Source organism: Ambystoma mexicanum, chromosome 3p, assembly GCF_040938575.1.
Source record: "Ambystoma mexicanum isolate Mex_15411 chromosome 3p, UKY_AmexF1_1, whole genome shotgun sequence".
In the NCBI taxonomy this organism is placed as follows: Eukaryota; Metazoa; Chordata; class Amphibia; order Caudata; family Ambystomatidae; genus Ambystoma; species Ambystoma mexicanum.
In genome coordinates this window covers 940,278,022-940,292,965 of record NC_090925.1, presented here as the reverse complement: position 1 = coordinate 940,292,965, position 14,944 = coordinate 940,278,022, and the positions used below count along the sequence as shown (strand labels likewise).

The 14,944-nt window shown below is 47.6% G+C and overlaps 1 protein-coding gene across 2 annotated transcripts in view; it reads right to left on the bottom strand.

The window, feature by feature from the left end:
- LOC138581140 (rho GTPase-activating protein 39-like) overlaps window positions 1–14,944 on the bottom strand; it is a 650,156-nt gene that overhangs the window by 100,230 nt on the left and 534,982 nt on the right. Inside the window, exon 5 of one of the 2 annotated variants that reach the window (XM_069652244.1) lies at window positions 1,720–1,809. The exons of the other annotated variant lie outside the window; for it this stretch is intronic. Coding sequence (XP_069508345.1) covers window positions 1,720–1,809 — 90 coding nt within the window. The remainder of the gene's footprint in view (window positions 1–1,719; window positions 1,810–14,944) is intronic. 2 annotated transcript variants of the gene reach the window in all.

Genomic DNA, 14,944 nt, shown 5'->3' with positions numbered 1-14,944 from the left:
ACATCCTGTTGAATTTTTTTTTTTGAGTGTTAAATAATTTGTATTAATATTTCTAAACATTACAATTAAAGAATAAATTAGTTGGTTACATAGAAGAATTCATAAAACTTAGTTACCACAATACAGAACATTTCTTTTTTCTTTGTTGATAAAATATTGTAGTTAATCCAATTATTATATTTCAAACTAATGCTTCGAAGATTGAAAATATTGGCAAGATGGGATAAGACTGACAGGAGACGAACAAGACAAAACTTAGCTACAAAGAAGGCAAGAAGAGGGGTGTGGGCTAGCATAATTCAAAGTAAGATTATTTTCAATTAACTATGATGAAAAGATATTCCATTTGGCATTACATTTGGGTAGATTTTTACAAGACAAAGCTTCGCTCAGGACTGTTAATATGGGCCCCGGGGCATTACCTGAAGTGGTAATCCTGCTCGGGGCCTGTTGCTTAATTGATCTCTGGTGGGAAATTACCTGGGAACATTGACACCCCCCCCCCCCCACCCAAAAATATTTGTCAATACTAATAGAGGAAATGGGGGCTGTGCGTCTGGCGAGCAATTCCTCAAACAGAGCGAGATTATGCCCCTGTTAAACCATGGTACACTCTTGTAACATCCCAATCTCTGTGTATCCGATTTGCCTCACTGTGTGTACGCTGTTACGTACCTCACTGATCGGGAATGATTCCCGGTCCTCCCGCGTGACCTCCAATCAATCGCTTTGCGCTGTGCCTTTATCAACCTCTAATGACAGATGATAAAAGGCAATTGTTGCTTGTGGAAAATACGTCTTGAATAATAGCTCAGAAGCATGCTCACGGCAAGTCCAATACTCTGCTGCGGCTATCTAGGGTACACCCGGAGGGTCAAAGCTGTACATTTACATCGTTGGTGTGTTCTCTCAAATGTTGTGATTGTATGCCCTCTTATACTATACTACAAAGTACCAGTAAATGGGAAAGCAGGGCACTTCGTAATGAAGCGGTACCTGCCTGCTAAGTGTGACACGTATGATGGATGAGTGGATACATAAATGACACATACCCAGGCAGATGGCTCAGCGACTTAAGTGTTCACCTCAGACATCTGTCTTCCGCTTGCTCATACGAGTTAGTCCACAAACTGAACATCATTTAACACTGATAAAAATAACATCTATTATTACAGCGCTTAGAAGCAGGAGTTACCTAACATTCAGTGCAAAATTTAAAAAAAGTGATATTGTAACATAATTAGGGAGACTCGCGTTTGTATGCCCCAGCATGAGGCAGGGCACGGCATCATTTTATAAACGCACTATGATGTGAACAGACAAGTTTAGTTTTAACATCCATACCTATTCTTTCAAGACCAAGGTCTCTGCATTTAACCCATCGGGTAGTACAAAGCTTCACAGGGAACCCTCCGACCCCCACTCATTGGACCGGGTGAAAGGAGATTCATTAACCACCAGGAAAGACAGCCAATGGAACCCGGCCAAAATACACGGCCACTCCAGCCTACATCCGCCCGCCAGCCATTTCCTGCTTTTAATGTCAAGCTGGTTGAAAACCTTTAACATCTCCAGTCATCCCATTAACTGTGAGGAAATGCCATTGTTACATAAACAGTTTCTCTCGTGCGCCCTATAGCGGAAGCAGCCTCGTCACTGAAACTGGCACTGTGCGAGGAGGTCGCACCAGTTGTAAACACCATAGCTAGCTGCTCCTACCTTCATCCTCGGAGTTCTGCTTCCTCTTTTTCCGGGATTTGGAGTTTTTCTTGTTTTTCACTTCCACCAGTTCCTTAATCCGCTGCATTACTGAAAAGGCAGAACGGACCACCTTAGTGACACAGAAAGGCCAAGAGCAGCGCATTTTTCAGATAAAAAGCAACTACGAACTAACTGCTCGAGCAGAGTCGAGGGCGCTCTTTCAGGAAGTGCTCAGGACGGGGCCGGACTGCTGGTACGATCCGAGTCCAAAGCAGGGGAGCACAACTCGCACCCTCGAGGAGTGCAAACTAACAGGGCGGGGTTTGCAGGATATCCAACATGAATATTCAGGAGATAAATTTGAATCCTATGTATGGATCCGAATGGGAACCCATGCACACATTTGGTGGTTAACCTGAAGGGTTTGTAGGCATGAGGGCAGAGGGGTGCATCACTTATCCAGAAGGAATTCAACAGTGACTCGCTCGCTGGATAAATGTCAGTATGCACGTGCAGTTGGGAGGTTTGAGGGGGTGCTTAAATATTCCCAACTATACTATGGATCCATAAAACAAATTCTATTCCCATAAATGTACATTCATATTTTAGGTTTATCGAAAGAGTTGCTTATCCTGTTCTCGAAATTGAAGCAATGCACTCTGGGCACCCACCATGGAGTAGTGGAGGTTCCTGCATTGGGGGTCTCACTCCTCCGACTGCTATATTTGAGATCTCAATCTATATCATCCTCCTCGCAGGCTGCAAGAGGGACACTGGAGAGCCAGAAAAGCCGGGCAAAGGAGTGACCACACCACATACACAGAGGTCTCCGACAAAAGGTTGCTACAAAATCACTTGCCAACGAGTGAGGGGTGAGCACAGGGTACTGGCTTCCTTGCCCTGGAAGGGCACTCTACTCTATCCAGAAGTTCTGTCATAAACACACCTACCCACAATTCCAGGAGACGTTTTTCCTGGTTACTCTTGTGACTTCAGGGGCCTATGCTTTTTTTTTTTAAATCATGGAAAACCTCTAAAAATTAGAACTATGTCAACATATTCCAAGCTTGACCATCCCACTTTATTTGGCTCCAGAATGCACCCAATTTGACAATCCAAGTATATTGGTATGTTGCACTGTGTCAGTAACAGATTCATTTTACAATTAAGGTATTTTCCAATTTGCAGGTGGCCAAAACATTCACAGTCTAAAATCCTTACTATTTTACCACTGTGGGCAGTGTTCTCGTATACACAGTCCAGTCTACCCTGTATGCATTATTTATTTGTTTATTTTCATTTATCTAGCGCACTCACAGCTCCGGGGCATTGAGGCTCTGTTACAGGATAACGTCTTAGTTACAATACATAAAGATGAGCAACTAGGTTACATTAGCCTAAAAAATAACGGTTTAGTCATCAAAAAGAATGAAATTCCAAAATAAGAAATGAACAAAGAATTCGAAATGAAGACCTTAAGTGCTTGCTTTATACAATTGACCAGATAACTAGAACGGTCTGCATTATGTATGCAAAATGAATTTTATTATTTCTACCTAAGGTCTTTTGGGAATGACAAACATGCTTTTAGAAACCTATTTTTCTCAATGCACCTTTTTTAAAGGTTTTTAAAATTGTTTTGTATCTGGTCAAACTGAGATTTTTAACAACCTTATTTTTAATTTGTACAGAATTTTCACCCACTTTTTTCAACGTCAACCAATAACAAGCATCTGTTATTAAAGGTCTTAAAGAATGAAAAAAAACGAAAAAAAAACAACATGGCTTAGTTAAATTACTTAGATAGGTTGCTGGGTTACATTAGCCCCTTAACTGAGTTTAGCTGAAGCTGTTGACTAGAGACACACACCCACATACACACATAGTACAATGTCAATAGGCTACATTTGTTTGCCATAAACATATAGCGGTAAGTGTGTGGGGCACTTGGCCAGCGTGTGTGACGTTTGAGGCGAACAGCCTTGTTTTGATTGCTTTGCAGAAGGTGATATTAGAAGGTTCAGCTCTGAGGGCCCATGGTAGGGAGTTCCAGTGCCTGGCAGCAATGAAAGGGACGCTCACACCCCCACCTCTGGGAAGTTTAACTCTGGGAACGGGCAGTAGGCAGGCCTATGGTGTTCTTGTGAGTCTGGAGGTGTGATGGAGGTGTAGGCATTATTCCAGCTTAATCCCAGTTTATTGTTGCACAATTTTGCATATACCATTTCCCAATTTCATTAAGATCACAATTTACTATTAGACAATTTACAGTTATACAATTCAGGAATATTCTCAGTTTGCACAATTTCAATATCTGTCCAATCTGCAAAATCCCAAAATACTAGCAAAGTTACAGCTTATTCCCAGTTTGCATAATCCCATTACATTTCCAATTTTACTGTTAGTATATGGCAGACGTTACTTACTCTTTAATTGTTGACTTGCATCGGTTTAAAGGCACACATTTAGCATAAGCCGCCATGTAGTGGTTGGTCCAAAGTATATCAATGGGTACCTAAAGCTGAGCTGGAGGCAAAGTGGCAAGAAAATGGTTGAGTACTGCCTGGCCCACAAACGGACTTGTTTTGCCAGTGACATTCTTTGGTCCATATAAAACATGACTGTTTTGCACCAGTCAAGTGTATGTAGTGCTCTCTCTATTTCTCTCTTCTTGTGTATGAATAATTTGTAAAAACACTGGTGACTGTGACATAACATTTTGAAACAACCTTTGGTGGGAAACGTGTATGTGTTCCAAGTACAAATTTATTTTCGTGTATTGTGTCAAAAAGCTGATCTACTGAGAGAGCGTGGAGTTTTCGGACCCTTCAGCTACCTTGTTATTCCTCCTACAGCCAATGCTTCCCGCCACACAGCTTAACCCTCCATACAACTACACCCTCGACCACACTACTACTAGGCGGTCACCTTCCATTCATTCAGTATTCATGCGCTTCTCAATCACTACACTCGCTAAACACCTGCCACACAAACACGCACACACACTGCAGAACCACTTCCACTCGCTAGCAAATGCCTAAGCAGCTCCACAACTCGCCTCTAAATTCCCCCGCTCCTTCCTCCCTACTGCTGGTCTCTTGCTCACCCTCCACCGCAGACCTCACCAGTAGCACCCACACCTCCTGTTTGCTGTTAGCGGGTTTTATACGCTTCACTGTTCAGGAGGTTACATGTGATTTTATCGAATGAGAAAACAATCAATTTTAACGAACCAAAAACATGTTAAAAAAAATAACGAATTTAGTTTTTCGTTCTTTTGTCCCCCAGCTCCCTTTTAAAATTTCTCCCACAACCCTAAAATTACTATTCCCATTCCCAACCACATTTAATTAATCTTCTAAAAATCGTTATTTTTTAAAAATGTTTTGGGTTTGTCTAAAATTGCATTCTTTGTTATGCATTCGATAACATCACTGCATACAGTGCAGGATTAGGCACCTTTCCCTAACCAATCTAACCTTGCCTTTTTCCTCCTGGGTGTGTGTAATGTGCAAAGTTTTAAGGCTGAGCCAAGCCCACAAGGGCTTGCGTGTAAGAGTGGCTATTCATGTTCTGGTCTTTGGTTCTGCTTGGTTTCTGGGTAAGTTCGTTGAGGGATGGTTCCCTTTTAGAAATCGGTTTTAGCTCCCTCACAATCTTGCCAGGTCCTTAGGTCTGTATGAGAGTATATTCTCTTAAAAAATAAGTAGGAACCTGGTTTCAACAGTGCCTTATTTGCATACACTCTCATACAGGCCTAAGTACCTGGCGCGATTGGGAGAAGGTTTCAAACCCATAATTTCCTAGTCCAGGACAGTGGGGCACTGTCCTTGGAGACATCTGCGCATGCTGCAGGGTACGCCATGAATCCCCAATCATGCACGGATGTTTCACTTTTCTAGTGCTCCCAATCAACTGAGTGGTTCCCCTTTAGGTCCCCAGTGGTCAAAGGGGCCTCCATCAAGTTGTGCATGCTTGCAGTTACTGCTCGGCAGCCTTGCAAGGGTTCCTGGATCTGCCGGGTATGGCAGCAGCTTGCATGTGCTGCTTTCTCATTACTGGCCGTGGTGCATCACAGCTTCTGGTCGTCTCCAGCTTGCCTGGGTCGTGCTCACACTGTCTCGGTACGCTGCAGTCTCCGGTGTCAGTCTGGTGCGACTCTTTTCGGGCAGAACTCTGTTGCATTGTGACAATTGTTCAGGTCTCATTTATGCTTATGATTTTGATGTTCTGAAAGCAATAGAAAACCCTGGCAAATTTCTGTTCTTGGAGGCGAAGCTGGAGAAATCTGTGATCTGTACAGAAACATACAGGCACAAGGGTAGGGGACAAGAATTGGGGACCTCAGCTGCTATGGTGCATTTCAGGGGTGGGACTAGCTCAGAATTTCTCCCTGGTAGACACCCCACCCTCAGCTGAAAGGATCCCCATCCCTCTTGGCAAGTGCATGTCACTAGTCTTGTCACAGTATTAAAGTGCGTTCTCTTGGAGTAACTTGTGCACCACTCATTGTGGTAGGAGAGGGTCAGGGAAAAGCCTACACAAATCTCCCTGATCAAGTCATTCATAGACGGTTACCCAGTAATCCCGGTTGTAGGTACCCTGATGCGAAGGATTTTGCATTTGTACTTGTTGCAAATAAATCTGCTGGGATGACCCCAGTTTGACAGTTTGACTGTTTTTGTGTTGACAGCTTACCCATGACCCTAAATCACTAGCCTGCTCAAACTGTGCGTCAGGCAGTCATGAACTTCCAGTATCATCTGTGCTTGTATTGTATCGATTTGTGACAATGTGGAGACCGTGTCCCGTTTTGATGGTTGATGTAAAATATGGCTGTAGAGTGTTGTCTGTTCATATTCGAACACTCCGGTGGAGGAGGAGAGTTAGGAAACAGCAGACTGCTTGCGTCACCACTAGTAATTCCAGTACATTTATGTGAACTCCACCTGGCCGGCACTGCAAGTGTGTGCCAGGGAGCCTCCCGCCCCAACACTAATGCATCTGCTCTAGTGATTTGTACAGGTGGATTCACAAAAGAGTGGCCCTTTAGCATATTTGTGGGAGACCACCACTTTAGTGAAATGAACACTAGGCCCTCCCTGTTGCCTATAGCTTGTGACCAGTGAGTGGCAAGCCACTTTTGAAGAGCGCCTGTAAAGGCGTGCAAACGGAATGACAACACAGGAAGGCATCATACCTAGGACTTTCATTACTGTTTGTGCCGATAGATGGGAAGGGAACAAGGGAACAAATACCCATAGCAAAAACAGTAAATACAGCCATGGTCCTAACTAGGCCTTGTGGCATTCTGCCGTGCAAGTGCATTGCGTAGAAGTGCAGGAGGTAGGGACAGAGTGGTGTGGGGGGGCGGCGGACAGAGGAGTGGCAAGTGCTGTTGGAGGGCCCAGGAGGGAAGTGCTAAGCGGAGCCAAGGGTGAGCAACTCGACTCCCAAGAGTGGGATGCAGAGCCGCCAGGCAGGGGCCCACAAGGGCAGTCCAGTGGGGGTGGGGGGTGTCTGGTATCGACTGGGAAGAAGGGCCCGGAATCCTGTGAGATTCATGAGGCTCAGGCCACCAGTCACATCGGCAGTGGGGTGATTAGCAGGGAAGGGAAAGAGGGAAGGAGGCAGAGAACAGCAGAGTTTTGAGCAGTTTCCAGAACTTGGAGGTGCGGCTCAAGTCTGAGAAGGGTGGGGAGGCTGTTCCAAAGGGAGGTGCCAGCCCAGGAGAGAGACCTGCCCCCCACTCTGCTTGGAGAAGCGTTAGACAAAGAGTTGGAGTTAAAGGAGCATAGGGCTCTAGCAGGGAAGTATGTACGGAGGGAAAGTTGGAGATAGTGTTGTCCCAGTTGAGAGATTTTAGGGCTGGAGGGATATGGTCCCTGGCCTTGAGGCCAAGGATAAGTCTTCCAGCCCTAATCTGGATTAGCTGGAGGGGGCGTAGGGAGGAAAGCGGGAGATTGAGAAAGAGGCTGTTGCAGTAGTCCAACCTGCAGAGGAGCAAAGCTCTGGAGACATTGCGCTTCTCTGGGAAGGTGAGGAAAGGAAGAATGCCTCTGAGGAGGTGGAGCTGGAAGTGGGACTTCTTAGTAAGATCCATGATGTGAGGGGTGAAGGAGAGAGCAGAGTCGAAGATGACCCGAAGGTTTTTGGCCTCACAGGATGGTGGGAGTAGAGGGCCAAAGAGGGTGCCCATATGGTTTCCTGCGATGGGTAAGCCATGGACTCAGCACTAGGCTAAACCTTTGGGCATTTATTGAGAAACTGGCGAATGGAGAATGGTTATCTTTGATTGGATGTTTGACACTGTGAGTCACTGTTCTGTGTAATAAGCTAGTTGTCCAGGTAGGGATGCACCATTAATCCCGGTCTGCCCAGGTGTGCAGCGACCAATGCTAGTATTTTGTGAACACGCATGGTGCCAATGATTTCCCAAAGGGAAGAAACTTAAACTGAAAGTGTTGTCGGTGTACCATGAAACAGAGTTAACAGTGATGTGCTAGGAACATGTAATTGGTGATTTATAACATGCTTAATACCGCGAGGTCTCAAAGCGTGGACCTAGGGATCAGACCTGTGTTGCTCCGCATCGTCTTGCTTCCAAGGCGAGCGCGTTGCCCCTAGACTATCCTCCCAAGACATAGGAATATGAAAGTATGTATCTTTAATGTCTATTGTAGTCCCCTGGGTGGTTAGGCTGAACACTTGAGGTTTAACAAACGTTTTTTTCTGGCCTTAGATCTAAGACTGGTCTCATAGTTAGTCATTTTTTTAAACTAGTAAATACACACTTCTATCGAAAGGGCACCTATTTTATGTCCTCATCTTGAAGAAGCCCAAGTTGTTCTGAACCTGCGTGCAAAGTTTTGACAGCAGTTTGCAGCAGTACCCCCCTCCATGTAGTGTCCAACACCCACATATCAGTGGTAGTCACCTCCCGTGCATGGGCAAATTATGTTGTCCTTCCACCTTTGGGGTGATATGGGAGGAGACCTGAATGGTGAAGTCATTGTTTCAAGGAACAGGATGCATCCTTATTGGGTGTCTTCTTCAGCTACTGCGACCGTTCTGTGGTCTTTAAGGGGATTGATAAGAGCCTGATGGAAATCCATGTGTGCCTTCTCTCCAAACTCTCTGGGCTGTTTTCAGAAAACTGCTGGGATGCACCATAACTCTGTGGCTGCTGGCCACAAAAAAAGGCCTGCCACTACAACACGTTCCCCTCAGCATTCAAATAGCTGCCCTGTGAGCGGACCTACATTTTAAGGTTTCAAACTCTTTTTGCTTTTCCTAGGTTATTGTCCACTGATTTGCTAAATAATTGGCATTCATCTAGTCGCTTGTGTATCCGGGTACATCATAGCCAAGTGTGTTCCTAATACCAGGGCAGTCCAGAATTGGAATAGTAGACGGAAATGAAGGCATTTACAACCTCGTTAGAGAGAAAACCCTGGTCCCCAACTGCCCAAACTATCCCTACTGTATGCTGGGTATTGTACAAAAAGACTGTATCTAAACGGTCGCATGAACAAAAAGTTCTACAAATGCTACCACCAAAAGGTTCGAACACCAAAAGTTCGAACCTTTGGTGGTAGCATTGCAGGTAAGTTAAAAAAAACGGGGGCTGCAGGGGTGGCCCCCGCAACACCCCGCTCACTATACTGTGTGGTATAGTGAGCAGGGTGTTGCGGGGGACACCCCTGCAGCACACACACCAAAAAAAAAACCAAAAAAAAAACAGGGGAACAGGGGCTTGCAGGGGTGGGGAAACCCCTGCAGCCCCCGTAAAAGAAAAAGGGCCCTGTGGCGCCGGTTCCCGATGACAGAAGAAAAAGGTAAGTGGGGTTTGTTTATGTTGGGGGTGGGGGTGTGTTGAGGGTGTGGGTCGGGGGTGTGTTGAGGGTGTGGGTCGGGGGTGTGTTGTGGGTTGGGGTGTGGGTATGTAAGTGTGTTCGCATGAGAAAGGTGCAGACTTTTGGTGGTTCGCACCTTTCTCATGCGAACTTTCCGGCTGCGGTAAAATCAGCCGCGGTCGGATCACGTATATCCGTATGCTGAGCAGCAGTTCATGTCTGGAGTTGGATGTTGAAGTCCGACATTGGTATTCAGTCCCATCGGGGTGTTTTAGTCGCAGTCTTCTGGTGGTCTCCTTCACTCACACGATCAACCAATGGTGGAAAAAAGATATCCGAGGATGTTGACACGTGGAAAATCAGGGTTACCTGCACCCTGTAGGGCAGGAACAGTGTGGCAGAAACGCCCCCCGCCCCTCGACGCCCTGTTACTTTGGAAGTAAACAACTTGTAATACTCTGGACCAACCACTATATATGGTGACCTTCGCAAAGCATGCTAGTCTAGACACATTCACAAGCCTCAGAAATATATATATATATATATTTCCTAGTGCATCTAACACCACATGTTCACGCTTTGATAATCCCATCATATTTATGTTTTGATAATCTCAGCATATTACAAATTATAGGTTTTAAAAATCCAAAATATTACCATGGGTAAAAACCTCATCATATTCCTCTTTCCCCCCCAGAGTATATATAACAGTGTACACAAACACAAAACATACAGTTTGATAATCACAGTATATTCCCAGGTGAGAAACAGGAAGAAGAACTAGAGGTGCGGATGTTAGATACAGCGCTCGTGCTTGAGCTTTGGAAACTTTGACCCTTTTTACTGCTGTACCCAACGTTAATAATATCAATTATCTGTGCCTTGTTCTGTTTGATGACTTGATTAGTGATTTTTGTCTCACTGCCTAATCCAACCCCCAAGGCTGTTGTCTCCACTCTCGGGTTCATGCCTTTTCCCAATTTTTGCTACTTCAGAAAAGGCGGCCACAGAGTATGAACAATACAAACAAATGTTGCTTAAGGAGAAAACAATATACTGTTTGCGGTTGCTGAGGCCAATGGAAAGCCATACCCATTTGTAAATCGACATTGTGCCAACATTTGCTAAAAACTCTGACTGTCCTCAAGTATTTCTAATTCTGTTCTAATGTCCATCCATAAATTATAAATTACTCACCGTAGGGACTAATGTACTCCTAGTCCATAGTCCCCTTTCCTCCATACTGTATGGGAGACGGAACCTTTTTCACCAGAAATCATCGTCCCCTTTAAATTTAGATGCGCGATGGGGCGCAGCCCTGGGAGCATGCGCTCCCCGACTCCGCCCACTGGTGCCATTCCTCAGTCCCCTTCGACGTGTCGACAATATTAACATTGCCTAATGACACCAGTTTCATTAGTTTGGAGGATGGTGGGACGTATGGAGAAAAGGGGACTATGGACTAGGAGTATGTTAGTCACCACGGTGAGTAACTTATTACTCCTAAGTCCCGTCCCCCTTTGCTCCATACTGTATGGGCGATTACAACTGAATGTAGCCCCAGGGTGGAGAGTTGCCCCTCTTAAGAAAACAAGTTCCCCAACACTGCCTGACCAAATGCTGAATCCGATCTGGCGCTGGCATCCAAGCAGTAGTGTTTGCAGAAGGCTGAGGGAGTAGCCCAAGTAGTCGCTTTGCGGATAACCTGCCAAGGAACGTGTCTTTGTAGAGCTACCGCCGTGGCCTTAGCTCTGATGGCGTGGGCATGCATGTTTGCTGGCAATGGTTTGTGCTGCCCCTCATACATCTCCTTGATGGCCATAACCATCCAACTTGCTATGGAAGCCTCGGAGGACTGACAGCCTGGTTTTGACTCCCTCAAAGGTGAAGATGGCATCTGATTTGCAGAAGCTCTTGGTTCTGTCCAGGAAGAATCTAAGGGCACGTCTGACATCCAGACAGTGCAATATCTGAGCATCATCCTTCGGGTCAGCGAAGAATGTCTGTAACACTATCTCCTCATTTAGGGTAAAAGAGGAGACAACCTTAGGTAAAAATGCAGGGTGTGTTCCGAGCACCACCTCATACTTGTGAAATGTAGTATATGGCTCTGAAGACACCAGTGCCTGGATTTCACCGATTCGGCATGCCGAGGTAAGGCTAACTAGCAGGGGTGCCTTAATGGTAACTAGCCCGATGTCCGCGCACGCCATAGGCTAGAATGGTTTATGCGCCAAGGAGACCAAGACCCCATTGATGTCCCACAGTGGGTGTGGTTTGTTGATAGCTGGATACAGTTTAGTCAGGCCTGCCAAGTGCCTCTTAACCACCGGATTCGAGGATGAAAACACTGCCCCTTCCAAATTCTTGTAAGCTCCAATGGCCGCCAGATATGTGCGGCATTTGTGTCTACATGCACCCCTGAGTGTGTGAGGTGTGCAAAGAAGGATAGACCGTCGTCCAACATGCAAGTCAATGGATCAATTTCCTTTGATTCTGCCCAGTGACAGAACCTGGTCCACTTGCTTCTGCACTGGCTCCTGGTAGCATCACTCCTAGCCCCCTGTATAATGGGCAGGTTAGCCTGTGACAGGTGCAGATGCTTCAGGGTGACTCATTGAGGAAGCACGCTGCAAGGGCTAACCTCTGCGGGGAGGGGTGGATCATCGTGCCCCCCTGCTGAGAGAGTAGGTGTGCTGGGCCCAGCGGGAGGTGTACCGGGGCCTGGTCCGACAGGCTGAGAAGTTCAGAGAACCAGGGTCGTGCTGACCACCATGTAGCCATCAGGATGATCTGAAGTTCCCGCGACATCCTGCTCCTGCAGATGACCCTGTGCACTAGGCGAGTGAGGGAAAAGCATATGCGTTCATGTTTTTTCCACAGGATCTGCGTTGCGTTGCCTAGCAAACCCCTGCCTTGCCCCAGCCAGGAGGCAAACTGGGGCACCGGCTGTTGGTACTAGGGGCAAAGAGGTCCACCTGCGGATGACCCCACCTAGTGAAGATCCCCTGAAGGACCTCTTCGTTCAACTGCAATTCGTAGTTATACATTCCCAACCGACTGAGCCTGCCCGCCTCTAGGTTGGACTCCCCAGGGAAGTGGACTGCCGACAGGTGCATGTTGTTCACCAGAGCCCATTTCCAAATGTCAATCGCCAGTCTGCAGAGGGAAGGGGACATGGTGCCACACTGCTTGTTGATGTAATACATTCAGGTGGAGCTGTCGGTTTGAATGAGAATCGCCTTGCCGGTGATCATGGGTAAAAAGGCTTTGAGAGCAAAGCCAGATAGCCATCATCTCAAGCCAGTTGAAGTGTGCCAGCTGCTCCTGACGGGACCATACTCCATGGACACTGTGGCTGTCCAGGGTAGTCCCCCCATCCCACTAGGGATGAGTCTGTGGTAATGGTGACCTGAGGTGTTGGTTGCCGGAAGGGCCTGCCTACCTGCAGGTTGTTGCCGGGTTGGGATGCTGTGATATGCTGACCTGCTCCACCTGAGATTCCTTCTCCTGGTACCAGGACGCTGATAAGTATCTGCAGCCTCTTCATTTTGAGCCTCGAATGTGGCACTGCAAGGAGACATGAGGCCATGACTCCCAGCAGGTGTTGGTACCACCACGCCAAGGTCACTGCTCTCCTGAGAAAATGTCCAGTGGCCCTATTGATAGCCTTATAAAGACCCTGGGGGCCGAATTGAGTCCAAAGCGTAGAACCCTGTATTGAAAGTGAAAACCCATGATCCTGAACCTCAGGAAGGACCAATGGGGTTCCCAGATCGGAACGCGTCAGTGGGCATCTTTCAGATCCAGGGAGCACATCCAGTCTCCCGCACACAATGTCTCTGCTATGAAGGCTGGGGTAACCATCTTGAACTTTTGGAGGGGAAGGGAGAGGTTCAAGGTGGAAAGGTCTAACAACTTTCAGGCCAGCCTGGTTCTTTTTGTGTATGGCAAAAATTTGGAGAGGGATGCCAGACCGTATCGTGATGCGCTTGCCCAAAACATATGCTAGCACTCCCGACTCCTGAGGAGTTTCCCCGGGCAGAGGGACCCCCCCCCCCCCCCAAGAACTGTTAGGTTGTAAAGGCGGTCATGAAAGGCCTTAACGGATGGAGGGTTCATCGTCCTAGGTGTCCTCATCCTCACCTCCTTTTTGACAGACTGCGAGGAGTACGGGACCTGGGACCCAGGTGCCGGCTGTTGAGGAGGTGGAGAGGTCTGAACAGCCAGTAGGGCCTGGACCGGGGGAGGGACCGGCACTGGAACCGGTAGTGCTGAGGAACTGGAGGAGGTCCCAGAGGAGGCGGCCAGGGAGGCACCACCTGCAGGATCATCTCTTTCACTATATACGTCAGGAGCCCCGTCATCTGAGGGGAACGCAGGTGGAAGAGGAAGCGCTTGAAGAAGTGGTCCTCGCCAGCTGCTGGATCCCTAGGGGCCCGGTTCTCGGGGGTGCTGGGTTGCCGCTCCTGGTCAAAGCGCTGGGGCGCCTGAGGCGTGTAGCCGTAAGGCTGCGATGGGTAGATGTACCCCTGGGAAGACCAGATGCCTGTACCATGAAGACAGCTTCTGTTTCCAGAGGGAAGGGACTACGATGTTCCTGCAAAGCCTATTCAATGGGTGAAAGCACAGGCAGGCCCTAAATTGAATCCAAAATGTCCGCCAGTGGCCGCTCCGCCATTTAGAAGCCATGCACCACACCCTGGGCGGGAGGGTGCGAAGGCCCAAAGTCAATACAGGCCTCAGACATGGGAGTATACAATTTGGGTCTTGCACCCAAAGCAGAAGCGTCTATGTCCGATCACTCCGATAGGCGCTGAGCTCTCGACCAGACGGCCGGTTGTCGTAACGCCCTGACTCACGACCTCGGAGTGAGCTCTGGTAGGCAGAACGCCCTTGACACCTGTGCCAGTAGTTGTGCTGGATCGTGCTGAGGCATGACTCTTGGAGGTGGCACCCGACGATCCCTTACCCCTTGGGGTCAAAGAGGACGAACTTAATCGCCTTCCAAGGACAGCCCGGTAGAGCCCCTGAGCCCCTAGGCTTGGGAGCCGTGTCATGAAGCCTGCCCCCGGAAGACCAGACCAGGCCCAGCAGCCCCGGAAGCAGACATCATGCCACTTGGAGCATGCCCAAAAGCCCCAGTTAGGGGCTGTTTGGGTACAGTCCTGGCGCCTATGGCGCCAGGCTCATAAAGATAAAGTCAGTCCTGGCGCCATGGGCGCCAGGCTCATTATTGATAACTTACCTGAAGCAGACCATGCTGCATGAAGACTCAAGCCAAATGAGGCTTAAAAGGGACTATTTTACTGAAGGGACTATTTTGTTACTTGGGTGGGGCTGTGGAAGAATACTTACCTGGATCTTCTTCCAAGACTATTTAAACC